Raw genomic sequence first — 25,336 nt, forward strand, 5'->3', positions numbered from 1 at the left:
AGTAAGGCCCCGGGGAGGAGCGGGCCGTCCGTCCACCTTAGGTCATATCCGATGGTGACCAGTGCGGCCTGTGCGGGGTTACCTCTCAAGGCCGGAGCCCCTAAAGGATTAGTGTCCTCCTGAGAGGGGCTCCAGGGAGCGCTCTTGCCCACGCACCATGCGGGGACAGAGGTCGCCATCCCTGAACCTGGAAGAGGTCACACTCTCTCTGGACCTCAGCCTGCAGAGCTGAGAAGCGTGATTCCACCGTGCAAGCCCCCAGCCCAGGGAGTCGTCACGGCCGCCCGCACGGGTGAAGTCTCGCTGCGGCGCCGTGTGTTCCCGCTCGGAATCTCACGGTGACTCCCAGGTGGCGGTGGGCCCCCAGAATGTCTTGTAGGAGACCCGGACCCACGGGGAGGGTCTTTCTCTGAGCGCCTGACATAGGGCTCTGCCCCAGAACCTTCTGTGATGAGTGGGGCATGCCCAGTGCAGTGGCCACACTGACTTCCGGGACCCTGCCCGGGGCTGACGAATGTCGTGGCTCTGTTTGGGCATTACCGACCTTGTGGCGTGCGGCTCAGAGCGGCTGTGGTGGCCCGTGCAGGTGAGGCACTGGCAGTAGCTGGCGGTCGTCTGTCTCCTTGCTGTTCTGGAGCTGCACAGGCGGGCCTCACATACTCGCTGGTGTGTGTGGTAAACTCCACGCCTTCAAAAGGCAGGCATCTGTCTCCTTCCCGTTTCTCCCCTTGGGTTCGGCCAGACTTTTCCAGGGGCTTCGGTTCAGGCACGAAGGGGCCTTATTCTGTGACGTAAGAGACCCCCCCCCCCTCCCCCCCACCGTTTCTGACCGTGAGCCAGCAGGGACCCTGTGCAGACACGATCCTGGGGGACGGTCACGGCGGCCGCCTGCAGCAGAGGCAGTGCATTCTCAATGCCTGGGGAGCAGGCCAGCTCAGGGCCACCCCCGCCTGCCCACTGGCTGCGCCCCAGATGACCTTGAGCCCTGAGACCACCCGAGGCTGGGCTCCCAGGGTCCCAGCCCCACTGTGAAGAATGGTCTCGTTGCCACCTATTCCTTACTTCCCTCTGGGATTGTCCACGTGGAGGCAGACTCGTGCCGAGGGCTCCATGGCTCTGTCAGGCACAGCATCAGACCCAGAGCAAACAACAGTGCAAGCCCCATTCAGGGCGTGGAGGAAATGGAACCCCATCTGTGCCGTTCAGCCCCTGACCTAGCTGTGTTTGGGTCTGAGCAGTGTATGAGTCCCTTGGGAAACCTTTGATATCCCAGGGCCTACCTGTGGCAGTTGTGGGAAAGACCCCCCAGGATGCCTACCTTCAGGGCAAGGTGACAGTGGCGGTGCCCCCACAGGACTTGGGCCTCAGGGAGCATCCACCATGAGGGCCTGACCCTAGGCGTGTCTGCTTCTGCCCACCTGCCCTTTGCTGGCCCAGCCGCTGGCCGGACTTGTGTGAGCGCGTGTCCTGTGTTCATGGTTTACAGAGACAGAGGCAGGGGGGCACCTCTTGCCAGTGAAGAAGTGCACGCCTGAGGTCAAGGGTCTGTCCAGTTGGGGACATCCACCTGTGGAGGGCAGTGCAGGGGTTGGTTTCTGTCCTATGCGTGTGCTCACGCTTGCCTGTTCATTGTAACCTGATGACTGTCACTGTCCATGCAGCTGACTCTCGTCAGCTGTCACTGTGTCTTAAGTACATATTTACAAAACAAGCTCGAACAGACAGCCTGGAAAGTTCTGATCTCTCTCTGAAGACGGGATGGTGTCTTTTACCCCCAGGTTGTACAGTCGATGCACGTTAGAATCAGTCGTGATTTTTCCTGTTCTTTGCCAGTCCCAGAGATTGAGGACAGGTGTATGTGCTCACTCGAGTGTGCGTGTGTACAAGATATATGCAACCATGTGTTTAAATGTGCATGTGTATGTGTGTGCATGTGCATGAGCAGGTGAATGAATGAGTGTGTGAGCATGGGTAGGTGAGTGTGCACGGGTGAGTGTGTGTGTGTACGTGTGGTGAGGGCCTGTCTCTGAGGACTGGGGGGTGAGAACACAGGTGGAGGAAGAGCAGGCCAGTGAGGAGGAGGACAGAGTGCAGGCTGAGATGCGCAGATTGGGGCCAGGCACCCAGAGAATGGATTGTTTCCAACTAGGCCTCTGTTGAGACAGTGTGTGTGTCCAGGGGTGCTCTGGACACTAGGGGGTGCTGCACACAACGCTCCTGGAGGTAGGAAGTGCATGTTCGGATTCAGTGGGTCTGTTGCGAGCATTTCTCACCAGCTGCAGGGGCAGCTGCCATTCTGGGAGTGGCCGGGTGTGTAGACGAGGGGCCCCCAGAGAATCGGGAGACCTGGGGAGGCGGCCAGCCTCCAGAGCTGTTGTCAGGCCAGTCGAGTGAGACTCCTGGAGGCTGAAACGGCTTGTGGGTGAGGGTGGGGAGGCTGGGCCTCCAATCTGCCAGAACACTGGAACCCACCCCCTGGGGCTGGGTGGGGGAGCCTCTGTGGAGTAAAACTGCGGCAGTCACCAAGATGGACACCACCTCACCAACCACGTTAACTAGTGACCATGTGGCTGCTTAGAAAGCAGTCACCGGGCCTGGAGGACAGGTAGCCTCCACTTGGAGGGCACAGCCTAGTAGGAAGAAGCCGGGGCCTGAAGACAGAGCTGTGGAAAGGCCCTTCCCCTGAGCGTCTTTTCTGGGCAGCCTGCTGGCCAGCCTCAGGCCCTGGGAATGCTGTGGGGTGAGTGTGCACCCCACACTTCATGGTCAGCAGTCAGAGCCTGGAACGTCACAACCAGAGGTCAAGCACAGACGTATGAGGGCCTCCCTCGGGCCTGCACCCAGCTGGCGGTCTTACAGGGGTGTCCCTGGGTCGTGGGCACTTGGCTGGGTCACTGTGGTCTCTGCTGTGACAAACAGAGTCACCGTCACTTGTGGGAGCTCAACAGTACCAGTCAATGTTATAAGAACAAAGAAAACAGAATATCTTACTATTTGCCGGTTACTTTTCCAGACACATTGCATATTTTCTCACGAAGTCTTTATAGCAGACGCTACCTTCTCTTTCACAGATGTGGAAACTAAGGCAGAGAGCCAGGAGGTAACTTGCCCAAGGTCACACCACACACGTGGTGGTCCCACGTCCCTCACCTCCACAGATGTAGCGCTCACGCCATAGCCCCGAGGGACACGCAGCCACATGCATGATGAGGGGTTGTGATTGCATGTCCTTGGTGCTGCGCTCACATTGCGCTGTGGTGATGAGAGGGGGAAACTTACTCAACACAGCATATTCACGCTTGTTTCACACATGCCACGTTGGCATGGCTCAAAACGACACGACTTGGTGTGGACGTGGGGGTGGCGAGCCTCATTCGCTGCTGCCAGTCTGCAGGGGGTGAGGCCTCTGCAGAGGAGTCCCTGTGAGACCCAGCATCCTGCCCCAACAGGTGTCAGCCCAGCAGAAGTGAAACTTGTGTTCGCATCAAGTCCGTCCGTTCAGCTGCAGTCAGAGTATGTTTGCAGGGGCCAAGAAGTGGACCAGCCCCTGTGTCCGTCAGCTGATGCGCGAGCAGTGTGGCCTGTCTACACAGTGACTGGTGTGCAGCCGCAAGAGGGGTGACCTAGGGGTACTGGCCACCACGGGGATGAATCTTGAAACGTCGCAAAGTGTGAGAGAAGCCAGACCAGGGGCCACATGCGTGTCCTGTGCTTCTGTTTCTGGAACGGCCTGGAACCGGCAGAGCCTCAGAGACTGGGAGCTTGGTTGGGGTTCCTTGGAGACCCTGGAGACAAATGAAAGTACACAGTGATCATGGTTGCACAGCCAGCCCACGGAATCGCACTACTGCGGGGTGGACTTTATGGTCAATGAACTGTGTCTCTAGTTTTAAAAGGTCTGCGATGGGCCCTGGGGAGGATAAAAGCTGCAGCCGCACTCACTGAGTGGAGCCTACGGGCTCACGTGGAGAGCCGAGGGACAACAGCTGAGATGGCACCGGGCTGGCAGGAGGTGTGCGCCCCAGCCCAGATTCACGGTAGTGTCCTTCCTGGTCCTGAGGACATAGGTGACCCGTCAGCTGTCATACCCCAAGCTTTACACCAGCAACCTGGGATGAGGAGTTACTGGAAAGCTGGCATCGGGCATGGGAATGTCTGGAGCACCAACCCCAGAGAAAAGAGAGCGGTGACAGGTCTGACTCCACACACGGCCCCCAGGACTCCCCAGTGTGAACAGCCTCACCCTGAAACTTGCCAAGACAGGCTCTGCCCTGGGGGAGAGTTGGCATGTGCCAGAAAGGGGAGAAATTGGATCAGAAACTGTCTAAATGAGATCATAAAATAATCCATCATGGTCATTGCTCACGTTCACGGAAGGCTGGAACAAACTACTGCTCTGAGCAGTTTGTTAAATAAGTAGGTTTAAAGGATTTAGCAGAGTAAGACACTGAAGACGTAGTGGGCAGATCTGAACTAAAGAAATAAGATTCTGGACGTGGCAGATACAGTCACGGAAATAAGCATCCGGTGAAATTGTTAGTAGAGTGGACGTCTGGGGAGAGACAGTGAACTGGACGGCAGGTCTGAGACATCTGGGGTGGGGGTGGGTGTCCATGGATGGGACACGGGACATGTCCCTCAGCGGTTCTGAAAGAAGAGCGTGTGGGGTGTGGGTGCGGGGCTGACTTCTCAGTCGGTGGCTCAGAATTCTCCAGACTCTGGGAGAGCTGGAACCTTAGGCTGATGAAGCACAGTCAGACCCAGACAAGGTAATCAGATCAATAAACCAGCAGCAGAACGGTCAAAACAGAAGAGTGAAAGCTTGGAAGCGAAACGCAGACCGCTTACCTGCCCAGATCATTCCAGAAGGAGGGAGAAGAGAATCTTTTCAGAAAAGCAGGAATAAGAGTATTTCCTATTGTAAATACTTGTTGAAACCACTGGTAAGTGGCAGACCGTTTGTAGCACAACGAAGACGGTGGAAATAAATCTTGGTCTGTGGTGATTGCCACACATGCAAGGAGGCTGAGCCCATCGTCGAGAAGTGAAAGGTCCTAAGGCTGGAGGAAGAAGTCCAGGTTCCTTCCTGCTTGCACACCGTGTCATGAAAAAGGAGTTTAATGTAACAAGATAAAACAGGCTGATACTCTCCAGAAAGGGGTGGCACAGCTGTGTGAACATCAGCCTCCCTTAAGGTTAAAAGCATCAACAAGAATAGAACAACGAATAAAGTCATGACTGCTACTTGCTGACGCAAAGGAGAAACCTATGAGGCATGCAGGATCATCTTAACCACGCACGCGCTCAGAGTTCATCAAAGATGGTACACGGCATGACGAGGAGGTTGACAGCTGGAAAAATGAGACGTGCTTCTGGGAGATTAGTGAGACAGAAATGAATACCGGCAGATGAGGTCTGAATCATAACAGTTGGTGAGTGTAGACCCCTGTGCCAAACGGGGTAATGTGTCCTTGTTTTCTAAGCACACTTGGTGCCATTACACACACCAGCCAGGTGGCAGGCATGCAGATAAACCCCAGCAGATCCCCCACAGGCTGCATCATGCAGACCCCTTGCTCTGACCACAGTGTGATGAAATTATGAATCCGTAAACAGAGGCACCAACCCTGGATAGTAAAACCATCTTTCTAAATATCAAACGAGTTGAAGAAGAATCCATAGTAAAAATTACAGCATATTTTGAATTTAACAAAAATTGCCCATCAAAATTTATGGGATGATCTTAAAAACTTTCAATGGACGTTCAGTGGGAATTGACACGGCCTTAAATCCATCTATGAAAGAATAATGATTGAAAACTGATAAATATACACGAAGATAAGCCCGAGGGAAGCAGAGAGATGGACGCAGGTGTGGATAGATAGCACTGAGCCACGTAGCCGGAGTGAGGGAGGACACGCATGAGAAGGGAGAAGCCGCAAACGATTTTTAAAAGACCCAATTATGGACAAAATAGGTATTTTTAGTTTCAAGGGAAGAGTATGAACAATTGGATGTCTCTGAATGAGGCCCTTAGACAAAATGGGCGGTTTTCTAGAAAAATAAAATAAAACTCACTGAATAAACTAGGAAATCGTAGTAAACCTATAACCGCTAGAGAAACAGAATGAAAAGCTCACGATCTGTGCACAAAAGTGAAACCAGGAAGGTAAGCCACAGTGGTTTTGTTGGACCTCAGGGCACAGGTCCTCCGCAGTTCGTACAGCTGTCCCTGAGGACCATGGGAGAGAGGCCCTGCGTCCGTCCCACAAGGCTCAGATGCTCCTGGAGCATCCCACATGGGTCCCAACACCTCTGCTCCCCAAGGATGAGCGGCCACCACCTGATGGTTGAAGGAAGGTGTCGGGGAGCCAAGGAAGCGAGGAAGAGCCTTGTAAGGTTTTCATTTGAGTTGGGTGGGATCACTTAAAAATTTTTTTTAGTGGGTCGCCTGGGTGGCTTGGTCGGTTAAGCGTCCGACTTTGGCTCAGGTCATGATCTCACGGTCCGTGAGTTTGAGCCCCACGTCAGGTTCTGTGCTGACAGCTCAGAGCCCAGAGCTTGTTTTCAGATTCTGTGTCTCCCTCTCTCTCTGCCCCTCCCCTGTTCATGCTTTGTCTCTCTCTGTCTCAAAAATAAATAAACGTTAAAAAAAATTTTTTTTTAGTGTTTATTTTTGAGAGCGAGACACAGTGCAAGCGGGGGAGGGGCAGACAGAGGGGGAGACACAGAATCCAAAGCAGGCTCCAGGCTCCCAGCTGTCAGCACAGAGCTTTAAAGGTCTTCTTTCTTGAAAACACTATTTTGATCCCCAGTGGGATGGGTCCTAAGGACAAAAAAACCAGAGGGACATCTTAAACTGTATTCAGGTGACTTCTTTCTAGTAGCAATATTGTCACCATTATTTTGAAGCTATTATGTTTCTAATATAACGTTAGTCATTTTGGATTATTTGGAATAAAACTTTATCATGCAAAGACGACAGTTACAGGTATAAAATTAGAAATATCAGCATGAACTCGAGATTGAGTTTTCTCTTTTCACAACATCTGTATCCCCTAGCTGTGTCCATGACCGTGCCTAGGAGCAGTGTAACCCTGCAGGGGCGAGCCCCTCTATGCCAGTGCACTCACAAACATGCCTCTGGAAGTGGCCGGGCTCTCTGGAGAAATGCCTCGTTCTGCATCTCGGGCAGGAAACGCACACAGTGAACTGATAAACTGGGCCTCCTTCTGTGCCTGAGAAAAAAGACCACAAGGCTCACTTAAAAAGGACACACAGGTGTCAACTTGTAAGGGGTCCCACCGGCCAAAGAAGTGACAGTTTGAACACTAGAGAGAAAAATGACTACACTGGATCAGAACACATGAAATTTATAAGTTTCATTATGATACTTGATAAAATGCACTGGTGGTCTTCCCGGGTTGCTAGGCACCAACTGACTGTGAAAACTGGTAAGAATCGTGTATTGATCCAGGTCTTTCTCACGGACCTCGGGGTAACCACTGTAGAGAAAGGACAGACTGTTTTTACAGAAAAATTCTGGTGCCTGAGGCCAAGTGGGGGATAGATTTAAGAAATGGTCATTTTACAACACAATGGAACAGTGGGTCAAGATGGGAGTCATCAGTAGATGCTAGACCGGTTGGGGAAGGTCTGGTGGAGAACTCTACACTGGGGAAGGGGTGTCCATACCTGGACCACAGATGATCCATCCGTGTCAGCAGAAGTGAGGCAGGAAACCCGTGGCATCACGTAGGGAATCGTCCCACCAAGATGACCTTCTAGTTCGAAGCAACCTTTCCTCGAAACCAGGGCTAGAAGTATTAACTTGGTATTACCACCAGAAGGCAGTCCACTGGCTTCTTCCATAAATAGCGTGGACAGGAGTGGGGCCATAAATAGATAGCGTGGACAGGAGTGGGGCCATAAATAGATAGCGTGGACAGGAGTGGGGCCATAAATAGCGTGGACAGGAGTGGGGCCATAAATAGATAGCGTGGACGGGAGTGGGGCCATAAATAGATAGCGTGGACGGGAGTGGGGCCGTAAATGATAGCGTGGACGGGAGTGTGAGCCATAAATAGTGTGGATGGGAGTGGGGCCATAAATAGATAGCGTGGACAGGAGTGGAGTGACCAGAGAAAGGGAGCTTTTGCAGATTGAAACAGACTTAAGGGACTGACCATATTTGTAAGGGTGACTCTTCTGTGGATCCTGATCTGAGCAAACCATGTGTAAGAAGATGTTTGTTTTTTTTAACCATTGGGAGACTTGAACGTGGCTTGCTGTTCGATGGTATCCAAGACTTAAATTTTTGTGAGGTGTGACAGTGGCATAGCAGTTGAATGGTGAAGACGCCTTATGTGTTTAGAGACACACGCCGAAGCGTTGGCACGGTACGCACAGTGTCTGGTGGTGCAGATAAGTCTTAGTCCCTCGTTTGGGTCTAAGAGTTGAGAAGCGTGGGTTTGACCTAAGGGTCAAGAAAGGCACCACGGACCCTTTAGGATCATGTCTACTTTCCGGTGACAGGAAAAGGTACCCGAGCCCTGGTCCAATCATGACATCCAGGGGGTGTCTGCAGATGAAGCAGGGTGGGGCTTGGACCCTGGAGTGTTCCCTGTGGGGTGCCGTTCTCCTTCCAGCAAGGTTTCAGTTGCACAGGAAATACAGTGGGTTGAGGCCGTTGTGTGCCCATGACCAGGGCTGGCCCTCCTCCCTCATGAGGCTGTGCCCACGCCGAGATGTGGACGGTGCCAGCTGTCCCCCCTGGGACCTGGTGGAGGCACCCCAGCTGCGCACCGCGAGGCCTCGCCTCTGCTCTGGCCCCCACACCCGCCGGAGGGCCAGCTCCATAGTTACTCTGAACCCAAGTGGGGGCTCAGGAGAGCATCCGCTGCTTGTCAGTTCACGAAACTGCCACCTTTCAGTTGGCAGCACACAGCCATTCCTGTGTTTTCGTGCTTTTTTTCCTGATGTGGAGACCCTTTTCCCCTCGCAGACACTGCTAGTGACTGGCTTTCTTGGAGCAGAGGCATTGCGTGTGCGTGCGTGTGTGTGTACTCGAACCTGTGTTGGGAGCTGGTCCGAGAAGGGACACTGGAGACCCAGCGGGAGGGAGAAGTTTCAGCTCTGCTTTCTGGAAGAAAGCTGGGTTTTCCCTTTGACCTGCATCCCTGGTTTTCGTGGGATCCTCTTTGCGCTGCTGAGGGGTGACCTGGGGACTGGGCCAGAGGCAGCTTGAAATGAGCAAGTCAGCAGCCCTGGCCGCGGGCAGTGACGCATAGGGGCCACTGTCTGACGGTGGCACTCCCTCTGGCTGGCGCTTGTCTCACCTGCAGGGTCTCGCGGGCAAAGCGGGAGGCAGGTGCATGCCGTTTCTCTTTAAAAAGGAAAACTGGGAGTGGTTTTCAATAGCTGTAATTGGGGATAAAGAAGTGTTGAGGCGGATCCCCTTGTTGGGAGGCTTGGAAGGAGGGAAAAATGGGGCGTCTCCCGACGTCAGGCCTGGACCCAGCAGGCGAGACCCCGGCAGAGCCTGGGTCGGGCCTGGACACGACTGCCAGGCGGCCCTCTCAGGTGGCCGCTCTGCTAGGGCAGTGACTCCTGTTCCCACGTGAATTAGGGCACAGCAAGTTGTACACCGTGTAGTTTTGGCTTTGTTGCCATTGTCCTGCCAGTGGCCGTTGTTGTGAGGCCACCCGCCCTTCCAGGGACCACGGGCCCCCCCTTTTCCTCACCAGACCCCAAGAACTGCCCTCTGTGAGGGTGCCCAGCTGTGTGCTCGTACTGAGCCCCGAAATCACGTCTGTCCCTGCAGTGACTTGCCTCATCCCTTCTCGTGTGCACAGTGGGGAGAAGGATGCTGGACACCCCAGGGGCCGGCCTTCACTGGGGGGCTGGGAGGGGGCCGCCATCCAGCAAGCAGTTCCCGTTCCAGTAGGACAGGAGGACTCGAGGCCAGAGGGCACCCCGGGCTGGCAGGTGATCAGGACCCGAGGCCAGAGGGCACCCCCGGGTGTCGGGGGGAGGGGGGGGGCAAAGCCGCTCAGGGACCTGGATGGGGTGGCGGGACTGTTTTTTCTAAGAGAGCTGCACATTTGTTTCGTGTGGTTTTCGGGATCTTTCATTTTACGGTAAAAGCTCACCCACGGGTGAGGTATGAAAACAAACCATGCAGCGGCCAGAGAAAGTAGCAGGAACCATGCATCCACGGGCCTCTGGACAACACATCTGGGAGACGTTTCAGGCTGACAAGGTTTTACACAGACACACTTGCCTTTGTGACCTTGTTAATTAAAACTTGGAAGCAATTTTCCTCGGCGGTGGGTGCCCTCCGGCACCAGGCAGGGGGTTCTCGAGAAATTCCCTTCATATCAGGGAGAGGAATACCATTCCAGGAAGAGCCTCACATCTCACTGGGCAGGTATTGAGGAGGGAGGTTGGGGAGGGTGTTGGGATTGTCCTAACACCATGTGGTGGGTGGCAGGCAGGGAGAATGGGGTTAGCAACAGGAAGCACAGTACCTGAACAGTACTTTGGGATTTCACTCTCGTTTTAATAAAACCAAAGTCCACATTTCCAATTTCATAGTTTGTTTACAAAGAGAGGAGCTACATTTATTACTGTGTTTTTGCAACACCTCGTAAGCCTTTTGTGAAGATTAGATAACACCAAGTAGGTAAAGTGCCCGACACGGTGCCTGGTGCATGGCGTGAATGCACACCACCCACTTTGCCATGTACCGGGCGCCCGGCCCTCCACGAGCTGCCACAGCCCTCCTTCCCTCGTCCTCTATCGGCTTCCTGCACACGGCCACTGCAGCCACGTGGAGATGCTTGCTCTTCCCTGTCCCCGGCCCACCCGAGCCCACCCCCTACCCCCCACCTGCTCCTGGGCCTGCCCTCGTATGCCGCCTTCCAGTCCTGCCCTGAAGGTAACTGTCCGTCCTCAGCGCTGCTGTTAGGGGTTGAATTGTGTCCCTTCAGCAAAGGTGTGCTGACATCCTGGCCCCCAGAACCTCAGGATGACTTGGAAAGCAGGTTGTTGCAGATAAAAGTAGTTAAATGAAGCCACTGTCGTGTGGATGTCCTGCTGCCGTGTTGGGAGCAGGTCCAGCATCGGGTGTGGACTCCTGCAATCTCAGGGGCTCAGACCTCGGCTCAAGCACGCTCCCACCTCCCACTGCCCCACAGACTTCTGGGAACGGGTTCCAGACTGCTCCGTCCTCCTCTGTTGGTGTCCCTTAGTGTCCCGACTCCACCGGGGTGTGGGGTGCAGGGTCCCCTTGGGACATGTGAGTCTCGCTGAGTCTCAGGGTGGGCACGGTGGTGGGAGCAGCTGGCAGGACAGAGAACCCAACAGCTGTGCGGCCGCTCATGGGCCAGCCCCCTGGGCCAGTGTGAAGGTCGTGTTCACCCTGTGCCCAAGACAATGGAACATTCAACCATGACGGGCCAAGCGAGAGCCACTGGAGAAAGGGAAGAGCTTCTTGCACACTTGAGTGTGGCCACCAGCCCTGGGTTTTCATTTTGCGCCAGGCCTAGCAGCTGCTGTGGCCAGCCCTGGTTGGGAGCCGTGGAGAGGTGACCCAATGCAGAAATGATGCACAGATCCATTCGCTGCAACTGGGACCGGTTCTCGTGACTTGGAACCTGGGCACACAGCCTCACGATGACACAGGTGTCTGGGAGGTGTCCGCCACCAGGTGGTCGCCCTCCCTGGGGAGGGGCGGTCTGGCCGCCAGACCTCATACCCGGTGTGCAGGGTCGGCCAGGCTGCTCCTGCAGAGATGGGGCAGGGGTTGTGAGCCGCATCTCAGATTCCACAGCCCTTGGCAAGGGCACCCCCAGCCTGGTGCGACCCCCACCTCACTGGGTACATTTCTGAGGACGGTTTGGTGGGATATGGGGGTGAGCTTCAAAAAGAGAAAATGAAGCCGTGTCCTGTATGGCACGGAGCCTTGTCCCACATGATTAAAGTCTCTCCGGATCCTGGCACATAGAAGCCATTGTGCAGTTGTTGAATGCCTCCCCCCACCACCTGTCCACCTGAGCTACTGTCACCCCCTGCTGGGTTTACTGTTGACTTGGGACAACCATAGGACTGCTCTTTCCCTCCACACCTTACTTTCCCTCGTTCAGAGGGCACTGCAGCCCAGGCTTTCTTTCACACTAGACTTAAACATTTGGGGTCAGGGACACGCACTGCTTGTGTGTGGGTGGAGCCGTGTCCCCCAATTCCACGTGCTGAAGCCCTAACCCCCAATGGGGCTGTGTCTGGAAGTAGGGTTTTTAGGGGGTAATGATGCGTAAACAAGGTCCCGATCTGATAGGACGTACCTTTAAAGAAGAGGAAGACAGCTCTCCCCACTGCCATGCAGGGACACAGAAGGTGGTGGTCTACAAGCCGGGCAGGGGCTTACCAGCACCTCGATCTCCGACTTCCCACCTCCAGAGCTGTGAGATGCGAGTTTCTGCTATTGCAGCCACCGGCTCTGTTAGGGCAGCAGGGGAGCCTGAGGCACACTGTCACCTTCTCTCTGTGCCTGCGTTTTGTGTTTCAGTCCATCTGCTGGAGCAGCACAAATGCTTCTAGAACCATCTAACACATTACTGGGAAGAAGCTGGTGGGGCCAGGGAGCACTTCCTCAGCCCAAAACCATATCTGTTTTGACCACTTCTAAACACGAAGTTGTGTCTGGGAAGCTGGGCCTGTGGGGTGACTTGCTTGTGACCCCGTAGCTAGTCACTGAGAAAGCCATCCTTCTGTTCGTCACTTTGCCGCCCGTTCCCTGCAGGTGGTCAACCGCCATTTTAAAAGTGAGCCATGAAGACCTCATGTCATTCCCTGAGAACAAATACTTAAGCACAGGAAAATAAATAACTCCAGCATGAATATTTAAAACCAGGAAATTCAGAGTGTGATATTTGCACACTGGGAGGTCTAATTTGTTTGCTGTGCTGATCAGAGCAGAAAAAGCTTCCATGAGAATATTTGTGTATTCATAACTAGTGGTAGAAATAAATGAATCTTCCTGTGTACATCTTGTAGTGGAAAAAAAAAATCTATTTCATGGCAAGTGGCCTCAGGTCCTGTTTCTTCGGTGCCTCTCTTCTGGAACATAGATGCAACTCGGTATGCAGCATCCAAAGACGGAGTGGGGAAGAGGCATGCTGGCTGGGGACTTCCCGGGTGTTCCTGCTCAGAAAAAATACTTCCTCTGAGAAACAGCCTCAGTCAGAAGTGGGGAGAGCCTGTGTGCCGAGCACAGACAGGCAGAGCCATGATCCTACCACAGTGTTTCTTTCCAGAGAGGCTTTGCGGTCTCCTGTACCAACCAGCCAGTGTTAGCTCCAGGAACATTCTGCCCCACAGTCAATGCCCTGGCTGTGAGCCAGCTGAGGTATCAGAGCTCTTGATAGCTGCTCGGGAGAAATAGAGCTGGATGCCAGTTAAAGGTGATGAACAGATTCTATTCAGTACCACTGCACCGGCGAGGGGGGGGGGAGGGGGCGTGGAAAGCTGAGCTCAACTCTGAACACAGGCCAAGGGAGGGTTTATGGCCAAGGGAGAGGGTGGGGTGGGGTCAGTGTGTGGAGGCGGATGGAAAGCCAGTTAGAGGAGACACCAAGGGCGGGGGATTGTTGGTGAAGGTAGGCGGGGTGATCAAGAATGGGGGCTGACTCAGTGGGATTCTTGGCAGGCAGGGGCCGGGGCCCAGGGACCAACCTTAGGTGAGCGTCCTGGGAGCCTCCGGGGACTTTTGTCATCAGACAGGAGGAGATGCAGTTTGGGTGGGGGATGGATGGTAGGGCAGAATCTAGGTCACAAACTGTGTAGGTGTGGCAGGGGTTAGGGGGTTCGGGGAGGGGGGCAGACCCAAGAAGGCCCTCCTGGAGCTGCTCACAAGCCTCAGGAGTAGGAGCGCTGTCCAGCGTGGCTGGGGTTATCCAGGGCATGTGAAGCTGCTTAGCAGATGCCCTGTTCAAGGCACCCTTCCATGCCCAGAAGGAAGTCCAGTACGAACTGACTTTGAGCGTCCCAGCGGGGATTAGGGACAGCAAGCCCTGTTTCTGGGACTGCATTTGTGGCTGTTCCTGCTTTGGGTGGAGGAAGTTGTGCAGGACACTGACAGCAGAGGCAGGAGAGGGTTCTGGGTTTCCTTCTGCGTCTCATGGCTCCTGTAGTCCCCTTCCACCTTAAGGAGTGGCCAGTGGGGTGGGATGGTTGTCTGAAGACACAGGCTCATGCCCCAGGAACCGCCCTGAGAAGTCCCTTGACAATGGGTGGAGCAGGTGAATGAGCAGAACAGCACCAGTGTCCCTTGCTCCCTGGAGGAGCTCCGGAGGGCCGGCCCCATCCTTCACACACACACTCAGAGCAGCCAGAGGAGGGTCCCCTGGTGAGGAGGGGTGCTCCCCCACATCTCCTCTCCCTGGAAGGCTGCGCAGGCTTCACCGCGGCTGCAGGAAGGCACCTCAGTATTTATACAGATAACTGGAAATTTCCCCCGTGGGAGTGTGTCGCTGAAAGGAACGTTCTCTACTTCGCTCACTGTTGAGATAAAAGGGAAAAAAGCCAAACAGATCAAGACAGTCTTGACATTCACAGTTTTAGCTGCATTCCATTCATCATATTCCTGAGTTTTAACAAAAGTCGGACCTCCACCTGCAAGGGCCCCCTCCCAGCTTTTTTCTCATTCACCTGCATCTCCCCCAGGTCTTGCAATTCCACAGGGAAACGCGGCTTTGGCAGCGCGCTGCTGGGGGCAGCGTGGGTCGGACCGAATCTCCAATCGGCGGGTGCGCCCTCCCGCGGGGCTCAGTCCAGTATGCGCTTTTCTGCCGCGCGTCGGGGCAGGCAGGATCCTGCCCTTATTTACAAGTTTGATGTTTTGTTCATCGTGAAGTTTTTTGCATTGATTTTGAAGTTTTAAAATACTGCCTTAGAATGTGATTCATCTTGATCACTGAGTTTTTTGTGGCAAATGCCTTAAATCTGCGCCTCCCCCGAGTGCCCCACCCTCCGCTTCCCCGCCCCTGCCCGCGCCGGAGCTGAAATTATTTTGCTCGCTGCTGGATCCTGAGGGCCTCCAGCGTGCCTTGGTACGTCAATACTGTGACCTCTCAGGTCATCAGGACACGTGGGGCGGGGGCGCAGAGAGGACCGTGGATACGGGCAACGGAGATGGGCGGGGCGCGGGGCACTGGGGACACTGCCGAGCGGGATGGGTGCCCTCGGAGAGGAGAGGAGGGGCGGGGCGGAGAGCAGGCGGAGCTCCGGAGAGGGCGTGGTGGGCGAGGCGTAGGGCGGGCCCGGCAGCCCGGCTTCCGGGAGGCGGGTGCTGTCGCAGCCGCCGCTTCGGGGTCGCCGCGGGTGTCTGTGTGTCCCTCCTCCCTCAAGTATTCACGCCCGTGTCGCAGCCGGGGCCGGGGCAGAGGAGCAGGTGGGGCCCCAGGTAGCGGCACAGCCCGAGCGGGTCCTGTGCGGCACCGCCGCCCGCCCGCGGGTGACCGTCCCTCTGCACTCACCGCCGGCGCGCGCAAGAGTCGGTGCGCCCGTGCTCACTGCCGTCCCCCTCAGGTGTTCCGCGACCGCAGGTATCCGTCCCCGAAATTGTGGGTGCTGCGTGGAAGTCCATGCTTCCGCCGCCCCCGCAGGTGTCCGTGCGCCCGCACTCCTCGCCGCCCGCGTCCCCCGCAGGTGTCCCTGCGCCCGTGCTCCCTGCCCCCCCGCCCCCCGCAGGTGTCCTCGCGCCCAAGCTCCCCGCCGTCCCCGCCCCCCGCAGGTGTCCCTGCGCCCGCGCTCCCCGCCGCCTCCCCCGCAGGTGTCCGCGCCCAAGCCATGGTGGACGTGCTGGGCGGCCGGCGTCTGCTGACCCGGGACGGCGCGTGGGTGGAGGCCGAGGAGGAGCTGCAGAACAAGGTGGTGGCGCTGTACTTCGCCGCCGGCTGGTGCGCGCCCAGCCGCGACTTCACGCCGCTGCTCTGCCACTTCTACGCGCAGCTGGTGGCCGAGGCGCGGCCGCCCGCTCCCTTCGCGGTGGTGTTTGTGTCGGCCGACGGCAGCGCGCAGGAGATGCTGGATTTCATGCGCGAGCTGCACGGCGCCTGGCTGGCGCTGCCCTTCCACGATCCCTTCCGGCAGTGAGTGGGACGGGGTTGGGCGGCCGCGTGGAGCTCGTCCCTCCCCCCACCCCTCGGGCGGGCCTCCCCGGCGTCGCTCGTGGCCCCCACCCCGGGCCCCCGAGGGGTCCCGTGGGGCTGCCGCATCCCTGGGGACTTGGAGAGCTGGGCCCTGACTTAGCGGGTCTGCGTTTCCAAGGAGCTCTGGTGATGTGGCTGTTGCGGAGCCTAGCGGCGGTGGGACTCGGGGAGGGGTGTGGAAGCAGGAGAGGGTGCCTCGGGAGGCTCGCGTGGGAACTGGGTCTCTGCGTCGGCTGCCACGAGCGGCTGGGGGCAGTGCCCAGGGGCGCACAGAACTCCAAGGCTGGAGGAACTCCCTCTCTGCTGGCCGGGGTTCGGCTTGGTTATCGCTGCCAGGCCTGGAATTGCCTGAAAGTGAAGGTGTTTACCATTTCCACAGCTGTAGGAAGAACCAGGTCCCCGGGCTCCTGGGGTTAATGTCAGAGGCCACAAAAATCCCCAGGGGGTAGGGACCTGACTGGGGAGGAGGGAGAAGGTGGGAGAGAGGAGAGAGGAGGTGGGATGGAGGAAGTGGGATGGAAGAGGGAGGAGGAAGAAGGTAGAAAGGAGGGAGGAGAGAGAAAGTAGGAGGGAGGAGGGAGGACAGAGGAAATGGGAGGGAGGAGGTCAGAGGGAGGAGGGAGGACAGAGGAGGTGGGAGGGAGGAGTTGGGAGGGAAGAGGGGGGAGGAGGGGGGAGGAGGGAGGGTGGGGAGGATCTCAGGAGGGTTGGTGGACTGGAGTGTGGCTGGGCTCTGATTGCACCTTGGGGTCCCTGTTGTGGTGAAAGCATTTACACTCTGCACACGGTGTTACCCCACCATCCTTGTAATGGACATGGAGTGAGTTTCTGGGTGTGTTTTACAGGGCATGTTTCTCATTTATGGTCCTGGGGGGGGGGGGCTATCATTCAGTTGTGATGGACCCCTCACCTCCCTCCCCGAGCTGTCCTGATGAATTGGCTCGTGAACAGTTAAAAGTGGCAGGGGGCTTTGGAAAGGTCCGTAGAAGAACGTTTCTTCCCACAAACACATGCCGCAGGGACGCTGAGGAGGAGGTGAGGCTCAGGCCTTCCAGGTGGGCACCTGCTTCTTAGAGGCCTCGCTCCAGGAGCATCTTACAGATGTCTAGTTTATGCGACAGTGGAAACAAACCCAAGTGACAATTTTGAGAGGGTGAGTCCCAGTGACTTACTTGGCAGAGGGATTCGCCGTAGCATCTCCTCTGGTGGTGTTTGCGAATGCCTCTGATATGCTTAACACCAGAGTTACGCACGGCCTTGGAACCAGTACAGGTTTGAAAGTGGCAGGGGGACCGTGTGGGTAACTAGGCAGCGCTCAGGGTCGGGGATTTCTTTGTGGCTTGATGGAGGCAAGGGGGCTCACTGCCGGGTGATGAGGCCCCTGTTGTGTATGAGGGCGGCCCTGATCCGGGAGTTTGGAGCCATTGGTGGTCACGTGCCAGCACCTTGTCCTGGTTCTCAGATGTGCTGCTGAGGCTCTGGAACCTGAGTCTCTGCTTAGAGCTTCTCCTCCCTCTTTCTCCTCGGGGCTACCTGGGATCTCGCTGGGGGACGGCCTTGCGGAGCTCCCTCCTGCTTCTCCTGTGCTGCGGTCAGAGCCCTTAGGGTCCACTGCAGGCAGCAGGAGGCCAGCGTGGTCTCCAGAAGAGTCCAGCGTCAGTTTTTCTGCTGGTGAGACCTCGTCCTTCCTCTTTCCAGACTGCACCACACTGGCTCTGTCCTTGCAGTTTCTGTGGTAGGAAGTGGGATGTTCTGTGAGAATGTTTGGAGCTACTCCCTTATTCTAGCCTGGATAGTGCTCTGCTCCTGCTAGGTCAATCATGGTCAGGGCCCTGGGGCTTTCTTCCTCAGTGGCTACCCACTGAGTCCCAGGTGAGGGGAGGAGGAGGAGGAGGAGGAATCACTGGGGAGCCACCACGGGTGCCCTGGGCATGGCTGGAGGCCACATGGCTGCAGGGCGTCGACAGCCCTAGACAGACATGTCTACTGAAGTCCCTGGGGCTGGTGCCTGTGTGCAGGTGGGCCTGATTGTGGACACCAAGGACAGGTGTCCTGCCCATCTCCTTTCCCTTTGTTATGGGCCCAGTGCCAGCAGGAATTCCTGTCTCCTGCTGTCGCACACAAGATCTGCTCAGTGGTGATTTTTCATGGCCTTTATGATTGTTTGTTAATAATGCTGGTACCCACTTGGGCTCTGGTACCCCAGGAGGCCCCCACGAATGACTCTGCCCCCCTCTGGTCTGCTCTGGCGCTGACCACCACCCCCACCGTGGGCCAGGAGGTTGGGATGCCTCCTGACAGGTTTGCACTGCACGGAAAAGACACTTGGCTGTGGCATCGTTTCATGGGTGGAGAGTGGCTCCATCCAAGCCACCCACTTGGTGGGGTGCCTGTGCCCCCTGCCATCTCCCCAGCCTTGGGTTCCAGCTCCCCCCCCACCTGCCAGGCCTCCTGACTCAACGTGTCCCCATTAAGCACTGAATCTGCTGAGTCTGGTTTCCTCCTCATTGCTACCTCCTTCAGGCAGGGCCTGGACCGTTGGAATATTCTAACCGCAGCCCCAGTGTCCATGTTTAATGGACTCTTGTTCTGGAACCCACCTCATCTTTCTTGTCTGAGGCAGGCCTGGTCCTGCTGTGCCTACCCCAGCTCTCCGGGGTCCCTGTGGCCCAGGGGGCTCAGTCCACGTCTTGCCCTGCCCTCCCACACTTGCCCCATACTCACCTCCTGCCCCAGCCTTCTGTGACCCCCTCTGCAGACTGGACAGCAGTGTTCCAGAATACCCCATACCTTTCCCACCTCCACAGTTCGTACACATACTTGCAGCCCCCCAGCCCTGGAGCCCTCACTTCCCCGCCCAGCAGCCCCTCCTCCTCATCCATGCCACTGGGGACATGAGGGGCATTTCTGGCCCGGGAGGCCCATGCCTGTCTTGCGCCCAGTGCCACCCGTGTGAGCAGTGTCTCTAGCGTTCAGGGTGGAAGCAGCTGCTGCTCCATGCTTGGCGCCTGTGGGCTGCTCCTTGGCTGGAGCCACTGCAGAGATTTGCTGGCCGGGGGGGGGGGGGGAAGAGACTGGAACCAGCGTTGCCATGACAACCCAGAAGTGGCTGTGCCAGTGGAGGACGCGCTATTAGGTGAAGGGAGGGAGCCACTGTCGCAGCAGCGCCCGCCCTGAGCTGGGCCCTCGGGCTCCCCCAGAGCATACCGCGCTCAGAGTTCTCATGCCTGCACTCTGTGCGGCCACGGGGCTCTCCCTCCAAGGCGCCGTCCGTTCCCGCAGGACACCGCGCCCGAAGCTGGTGGAGACAGTGCTTGCGAGCCTCTCCGTGCAGCTCCAGGGTTACGGTCGTCTCCACGCAGACGCTGCCAGGCTGGGGATTCGAGGGCCCACACGGCTGACTGCAGATACTCTGGAGCCAATGTCTGTTCCAGACTCCTCCTCACTCCTCAAAGCCCAGCCTGCCTGCACCCCCCTCCGCCCCTGCCCGACACCTGTCAGAGCTTGATTTAATGTTTCGAGGGAGTGAAACAGCGGCAGCAGCAGCCCAAAGCTTAAACTATAAAGATTTACTGATGGGCTTCAGTTACACGCCCAGCAGCCAGGAGCTGGTCTCCAGGGAGGTGGGAAACCACCGAGGACAATTTCATGGCTCTGCTTTCTGCCATGCCTGCCTCATGCCGAGGCTGCAGCCAGGGGCCACTTGGCAAATGCAGTCTCTCCTCATGGTGGCAGAGTGGCTGCTGTGCCTCGGGCTGCGTAATCTCACACCCTCCACTCTCCTAGCTCACACGAAAGTGTTCCGTGCAGTCGCACTAGTTCTGAGTCTGCTGGTTACCCGTTCCGGTGCTGGTTGGTGTAGCCAGCACTCAATGGCTGTGCTGCATTGGACCGCTGGCCCACCTTGGGTTGGACGTGGCTCCATCAATAACAGCCAGTGTTTTCTGAGCATTTACGTGCCAATCCCTTAGCTATCCCGTATGCATATTAACTATCTAAACCTCACAACAACCCAGGGAGGTATTTCCCATGGTACAGATGGGGAATTTGGGGTACAAGGAGGTTAGCTAGCTTGCCCAAGTCCTACAGCTAGTGAATACCAGAAGGTGGAGGGTCACGGATGCTGAGCAGGGAGCCACATGCCTCTACCGCCCAGGCCATCAAGGGCACCGTTCTCAGCTTCCCTTACTGCCTGCTCTCTCCCCCATCCCCAGGGTGACTGGATGGTGGAGGGAGGGGGATGCAGGCGGCCCTGGGAGACTGGCAGGGTTGCATGCTTCAGCAGGCGTGAACCCAAGGGATTGTGGGCTCCACCCGCCCCACCCCAGCAGGGACAGGAAACTCTGCACTTGTAATGAGCTCCCTGGTGCTGCTGCTGCTGGTCTGGGAACCCTGTGCCCTTAGCACTGCTGCTGCACACGTGGGGCACCTCCTGGCCTTGGGGGTAAGCCCCGGGCCCTGGGTAGCAAAACCCCCGCGGGACCATTCTGATGTGGTGGGCACTGCCCGCCCCGCCTTGCCCAGGGTGAAGACCCTGCACTGACCCATCTGCCTGAGCTGCTGGACAAAGCTGGTGGCAGCCTCTGGCCACCTCCCTGCAGTCTTCAGGCCAAGGGCTGTGCAGCCGTTTCTCTTTTCCCCATGTGTTTGTCTTATGCTTTGGGGGAAAGCAAGTTTCATAGGCCCTTCAAATTTCTGGGGTTGTTCAGCATCCTTAAAACACTAGTGGGGGGTCTTCTCCACCCCCCAGCCTACCCCTGAGTTGCCGGGCCAGCTGGCTTGTCAGCAAAGGCCTCAGCTGGTCCCGGGGCTGGCGTCTCTCCATGTCTGTGGTTTGTGCGTGTCAGCCCTGGTGTCTGTTCCACAGATGATGATCAGTCTTACATAACACTTTTTCTCTCCTCCTTGGCTGTTTCTTCCTCACGTGAGCAACAGCTTCCAGAAGCTGCCGGAGTGGCAGCCGTGTGCAGGTTTCCTTCGGGACCTGGTGGTCCTGGCAGCAGTCGGGTATAGTAGGAGTGACCTCGCCTGCCTGCCTGCGTCTGCAAGCAGGGTGGAATCCGCCGTGGGCCCAGGACCGATGTTCCCGTGCCTTCCTTTTCCCCTGAGCAGTGCTGGTAGTGCCTTGGCCCGTTAGGTCTTCCCACAGCCAGGTTCGTTTTGAAGCTCACCAGATCTTGTGCGTTTCTCTGCTGTGACTTCTTTCCGCCGTCTGCCTTTCCTAGTGTCTGCTGCATCAGTCCTGTTCTTGCCTTTTGAGTCAGTCACACAGCTCGTCTACAAGTCGTTTGGAAAAGTGTGTTTAGGACCACAACTTCCTATGTCTAATTGTGTCTACAGCTGCAGATCAGAAGTGTATTCCATATTGTTCCCTTTTGATTGTGTTGTGGTCTGTATCGCTGTTTCACATGTAGTGGTAGTGTATGGTTAGTTAGTTTTTAGACTCATTCCAAAAGCTGCATTGTATTGGTGTCCCGTTTTCATTGCATTGTAGTCTGGTTAAGTGGTCTGTGTGCTCTTGCTTATTTGAAATTTTGTGACGATCCCTTGGTGGCCGAGAACATGCTGGGTGTGTCACGGTCCCGTGGACGTTTGAGAAGAGTCTCTCTTCCTTTGGGTGGAGGCGGGAGGTCTTCTTCCCGCTTGATTTATGCCTTTGTGTTTGGCCTGGGTGCCAGAAGGCAGCAGGAAGACCTTGATGGAGACGTGATGGGGAGACTTGGTAACAGGAGGGTTTCAAGTGCATTTTTCCTTCCACGCAGACCCACAGTCCCTAGGGTGACAGGTGAGTGCAGTCACATTACTGAATGAGAGACACTTGCAAGGTGGCCTTGGGAATGGGGAGGGGTCTTCATCAGCTGCCCTGTCTTGAGGGCACTCATTTAGGAGAGGGTTAAGGGGAGAGACAAAGGAGGTGGTTGCTCCTTTTCCTACGTCAATGCAAATAATACTTGTTACACGTGACGGAAAAAGTAGCCAAGAAATGTGTCGTCCATAATGTAAATCAGCCTCTCCTTGAGTTTGAGGGGCAGAAAGTCTCACACAGCTTTGTTGGAACTCACAGAGTTTTAACACTGATGGTTGTGTGTACCTGGTGTTTTTCAGCCTCTTGAGACAGAGGAGGGATATAAATTTATTGGGGCATATTTGTGGGTTTAGAATTGTACCGTCCAATATGGTAGCCACCTGCCACTCGTGGCTACTTGAATTTAAATTAACGAAGATGAGAAATTCAGTTTTGCTGGCGCTCCTCCACCTCTTGGGTGCTCTGTGGTCCCACGCAGCTGTGGCTCTGGGATGGGCAGCCCAGGCTCAGAGCAGTCCCCTCCCTGTGCACGCCCCTCTGGAACAGCACACCTGTCCCCTCCCTGGGACACCCCCAAGACAGGCTCGCAGCAGGGAGAGAAGGTGTGGGCAGGCTGGGGGCTAAGGCTTTGCACGGCCAGCCAGCCTTGGGGACGTGGGTGTGGCGGCCTGCCCACTCCCCCGCTGACCCGGCCCTCCCTCTTCTCTCCCGCAGGGAGCTGAGGACCAGGTACCACATCACAGCCATCCCCAGGCTGGTGATTGTGAAACCAAGCGGGGAGGTCATCACCGACAAAGGGCGGAAGCAGATCCGGGAGCGGGGGCTGGCCTGCTTCCAGAGCTGGGTGGAGGCGGCCAACATCTTTCAGAATTTCTCCGGGTGACGCCGGGGGTCTCGGGGGCACCTGCTGCTGCATCCTGAGCACGGGAAGGGGAGCGGCCGTTTCCTCCCCGCCCGCACTGGTACGGTTTATGTCCCGGCAGACAGAAACACTGCCAGGGAGGATCCCGTAGCCTGCGGATCCTTATTTCTATCACTCTTAGCAGAGCTGTCTTCACGCGAGCCTGAGTATGCTCCTGTTGGGCTCTTGGGAATCCATGGAAAACACATCTTTATACCACTCCTCAGGTGAAAGAACACATTTACGAATACATCTTCTGGAGACCTACTTCGGTTAATGCTAAGTTCTCACGACTCATGTATCACTGAGGTTTGCAGAATCCATACGCTTTAATAAACATTTCCGGCACAGCCCTCTGATCTCCCTCCTTGTCCCCGCAAACCAGGCGCTCGCACGGGGACAGTGAGCTGCTCCCCCAGTGCTGATCTCCACACTGTGCTCCCGTTTCCAGTCTCACAGCTGCTCGAGGCCGCACGTTCACGGTGTCAAACCCGCGTCTCCTGCGGGTGCAGATGGGGCCAGGCAAGCGGGAGCCACCACGGGCTCTGCCAGGAGCCCTCTGCCCTCGCACTGCCAGCCACCGCTGGCACACCACACACACACACACGTACACACACCCCTTGTACACTACACACACGCCCTACACCCCACATACACACACATGCTACGCACACACACCACACAGATACACACACAGACATACACCCAGCACGCACACACATGCACACACACGGACACACACACACCACACTCACCTCACCCCACACACCACGTACACACACCACCCAGACACACACACACGCCCTACGACACACTCTACACCAGACACACACCGTGCTCTTGTCTCCACCGGCAGCCTTGACTGCTGTACGACCGATGCTCAGAGCACACGCACCACGTGTCTCCTGGAGCGGGCTTTCCCGGAAGTCACCGTAACCACCCAGCTGAAAGCAAGCCACAGCTGGACAGGACAGGGGCTGGGGGGATGGTCTGCGGTGCTAATGCTCCTTGTAGGCTGCTGGCTCCTTTGTGACACTGCCTGCAAGGCCCCTCTCTCGCCTTCCGGTCACGGCATCCACGGGGACCCAGAGCCCGGGGACTTGGGGACCTGGCCCTCGGGTGGGTGTCAGAGCCGCCCTGGAGCTTCTGTGGAGGAGGTTCGGGGCTGGGGGGCCACTGCCTCGGGGTTCTGGGGCACACTCTTGCCGCTGAACAAACGGCACGCAGACACATAAGCTGTCAGGGTTCATCCCCATGTGCAGTCTTTTTTCCTCTGCTGTCAGCCCCGGGCAGGTGCTCCCCCGCCATGGCGCCCACAGTGAGCCCCGGGGCGGTGCTCCTCCACGGTGGGGCCTGCCGTCAGCCTGAGGCAGACACTCCCCCACCGTGGCGCCCACCGTGAGCCCCAGGGCAGTGCTCCTCCGAGGTGGCACCTGCTGCCAGCCCTGGGTGGGTGCTGCTCTGAGGTGGTGCCCACCGTCAGCCCCGGGGTGGGTGCAGCAGCAGCCGCCTGGTGGGAAAACAGGCCCCCATTGGTCTTGGTGGTTACAGATGCGCTTCCGACCCTTGCCCTATCGGGAGAGGCTGCAGAGAACTTGCTTGTCCTTCCTGTCCCCAGGAGAAAACATAATTTATGGGAGGGGTCCTCCTGTTTTATAATAAACAGTTGAACAGGGGTCCTCCCCCCTCACATTTCAGGGGGTCCCCTTTGCATTTTGTCCACCCTTGCTTCCTTCAGCAGACTCCCCAAGGATTCGTTCACAGTGGGGGAGGGGATGTGTGTGTGTCGGGGGGAGGGGACCGTGCCTTCTCTCTCTGGCCCCACCTTGAATGTCTTGGCACCTGTATCAGTCAGCTTGGGCTGCATAACAAAGTCCACAGACAGGGTGGCATGAACAACACAGACCTCTTCTTTCCCCGCCCTGGAGGCTGGATTCCAGAATGAGGTGTGGGAAGGGTGATTTGTCCCGAGGCCTCTCTCCTGGGCTGGCAGATACCAGTCTTCTCCCTGCCTTCTCACGAGGTCGTCCCTCTGTGCATGTCTGTGGCCTCCTCTCTTAGGAGGACACCAGACAGGCTAGATTAGGGCCACCCTTGTGACTCCATTTTACTTTAATAACCTCCTTAAGGCCCTGTATCCAAATAGTCACATGCTGAGGTTCTGGGAGTTAGTGGGGGCACACCTGGCCCCCAGCACCCAGCACGCGGCCTCCCAAAAGCAAACTGTGGTGCACAGACACATGTGCTTGCAGCTGAGTTTCCCAGCAAACAGCACAGAAAGGAGGAAGGAGAGGGACAGGGTCCAGCCCGCACCCCTGAGGTGGTCTCTGGGGTGTGGGACCAGGAGCTTGGGCCCTGCTCGGGGCAGGCAGGTGGGCCTGCTTGCAGCCCACGGACGCAGTGGCCGACAGGTGACAC

At 56.8% G+C, this 25,336-nt stretch overlaps 2 protein-coding genes across 2 annotated transcripts in view; both read left to right on the forward strand.

The window, feature by feature from the left end:
• S1PR3 (sphingosine-1-phosphate receptor 3) overlaps positions 1-25,336 on the forward strand; it is a 255,929-nt gene that overhangs the window by 660 nt on the left and 229,933 nt on the right. The window lies entirely within an intron of this gene.
• NXNL2 (nucleoredoxin like 2) lies at positions 15,396-23,268 on the forward strand. The gene is made up of 3 exons (XM_042912189.1): positions 15,396-15,605; positions 15,833-16,151; positions 22,732-23,268. Exons 2-3 carry the CDS (start codon positions 15,850-15,852, stop codon positions 22,898-22,900), a joined length of 471 nt encoding a protein of 156 aa, XP_042768123.1. The 5' UTR covers positions 15,396-15,605; positions 15,833-15,849; the 3' UTR covers positions 22,901-23,268.

Source organism: Panthera leo, chromosome D4, assembly GCF_018350215.1.
Source record: "Panthera leo isolate Ple1 chromosome D4, P.leo_Ple1_pat1.1, whole genome shotgun sequence".
In the NCBI taxonomy this organism is placed as follows: Eukaryota; Metazoa; Chordata; class Mammalia; order Carnivora; family Felidae; genus Panthera; species Panthera leo.

Bases quoted from the DNA above. Each gene is read 5' to 3' on its own strand.
- NXNL2 (XM_042912189.1), top strand. From the start codon at position 15,850: ATGGTGGACGTGCTGGGCGGCCGGCGTCTGCTGACCCGGGACGGCGCG. The intron at 16,152-22,731 runs GTGAGTGGGACG...TCTCTCCCGCAG, and splicing joins TTCCACGATCCCTTCCGGCA to GGAGCTGAGGACCAGGTACC.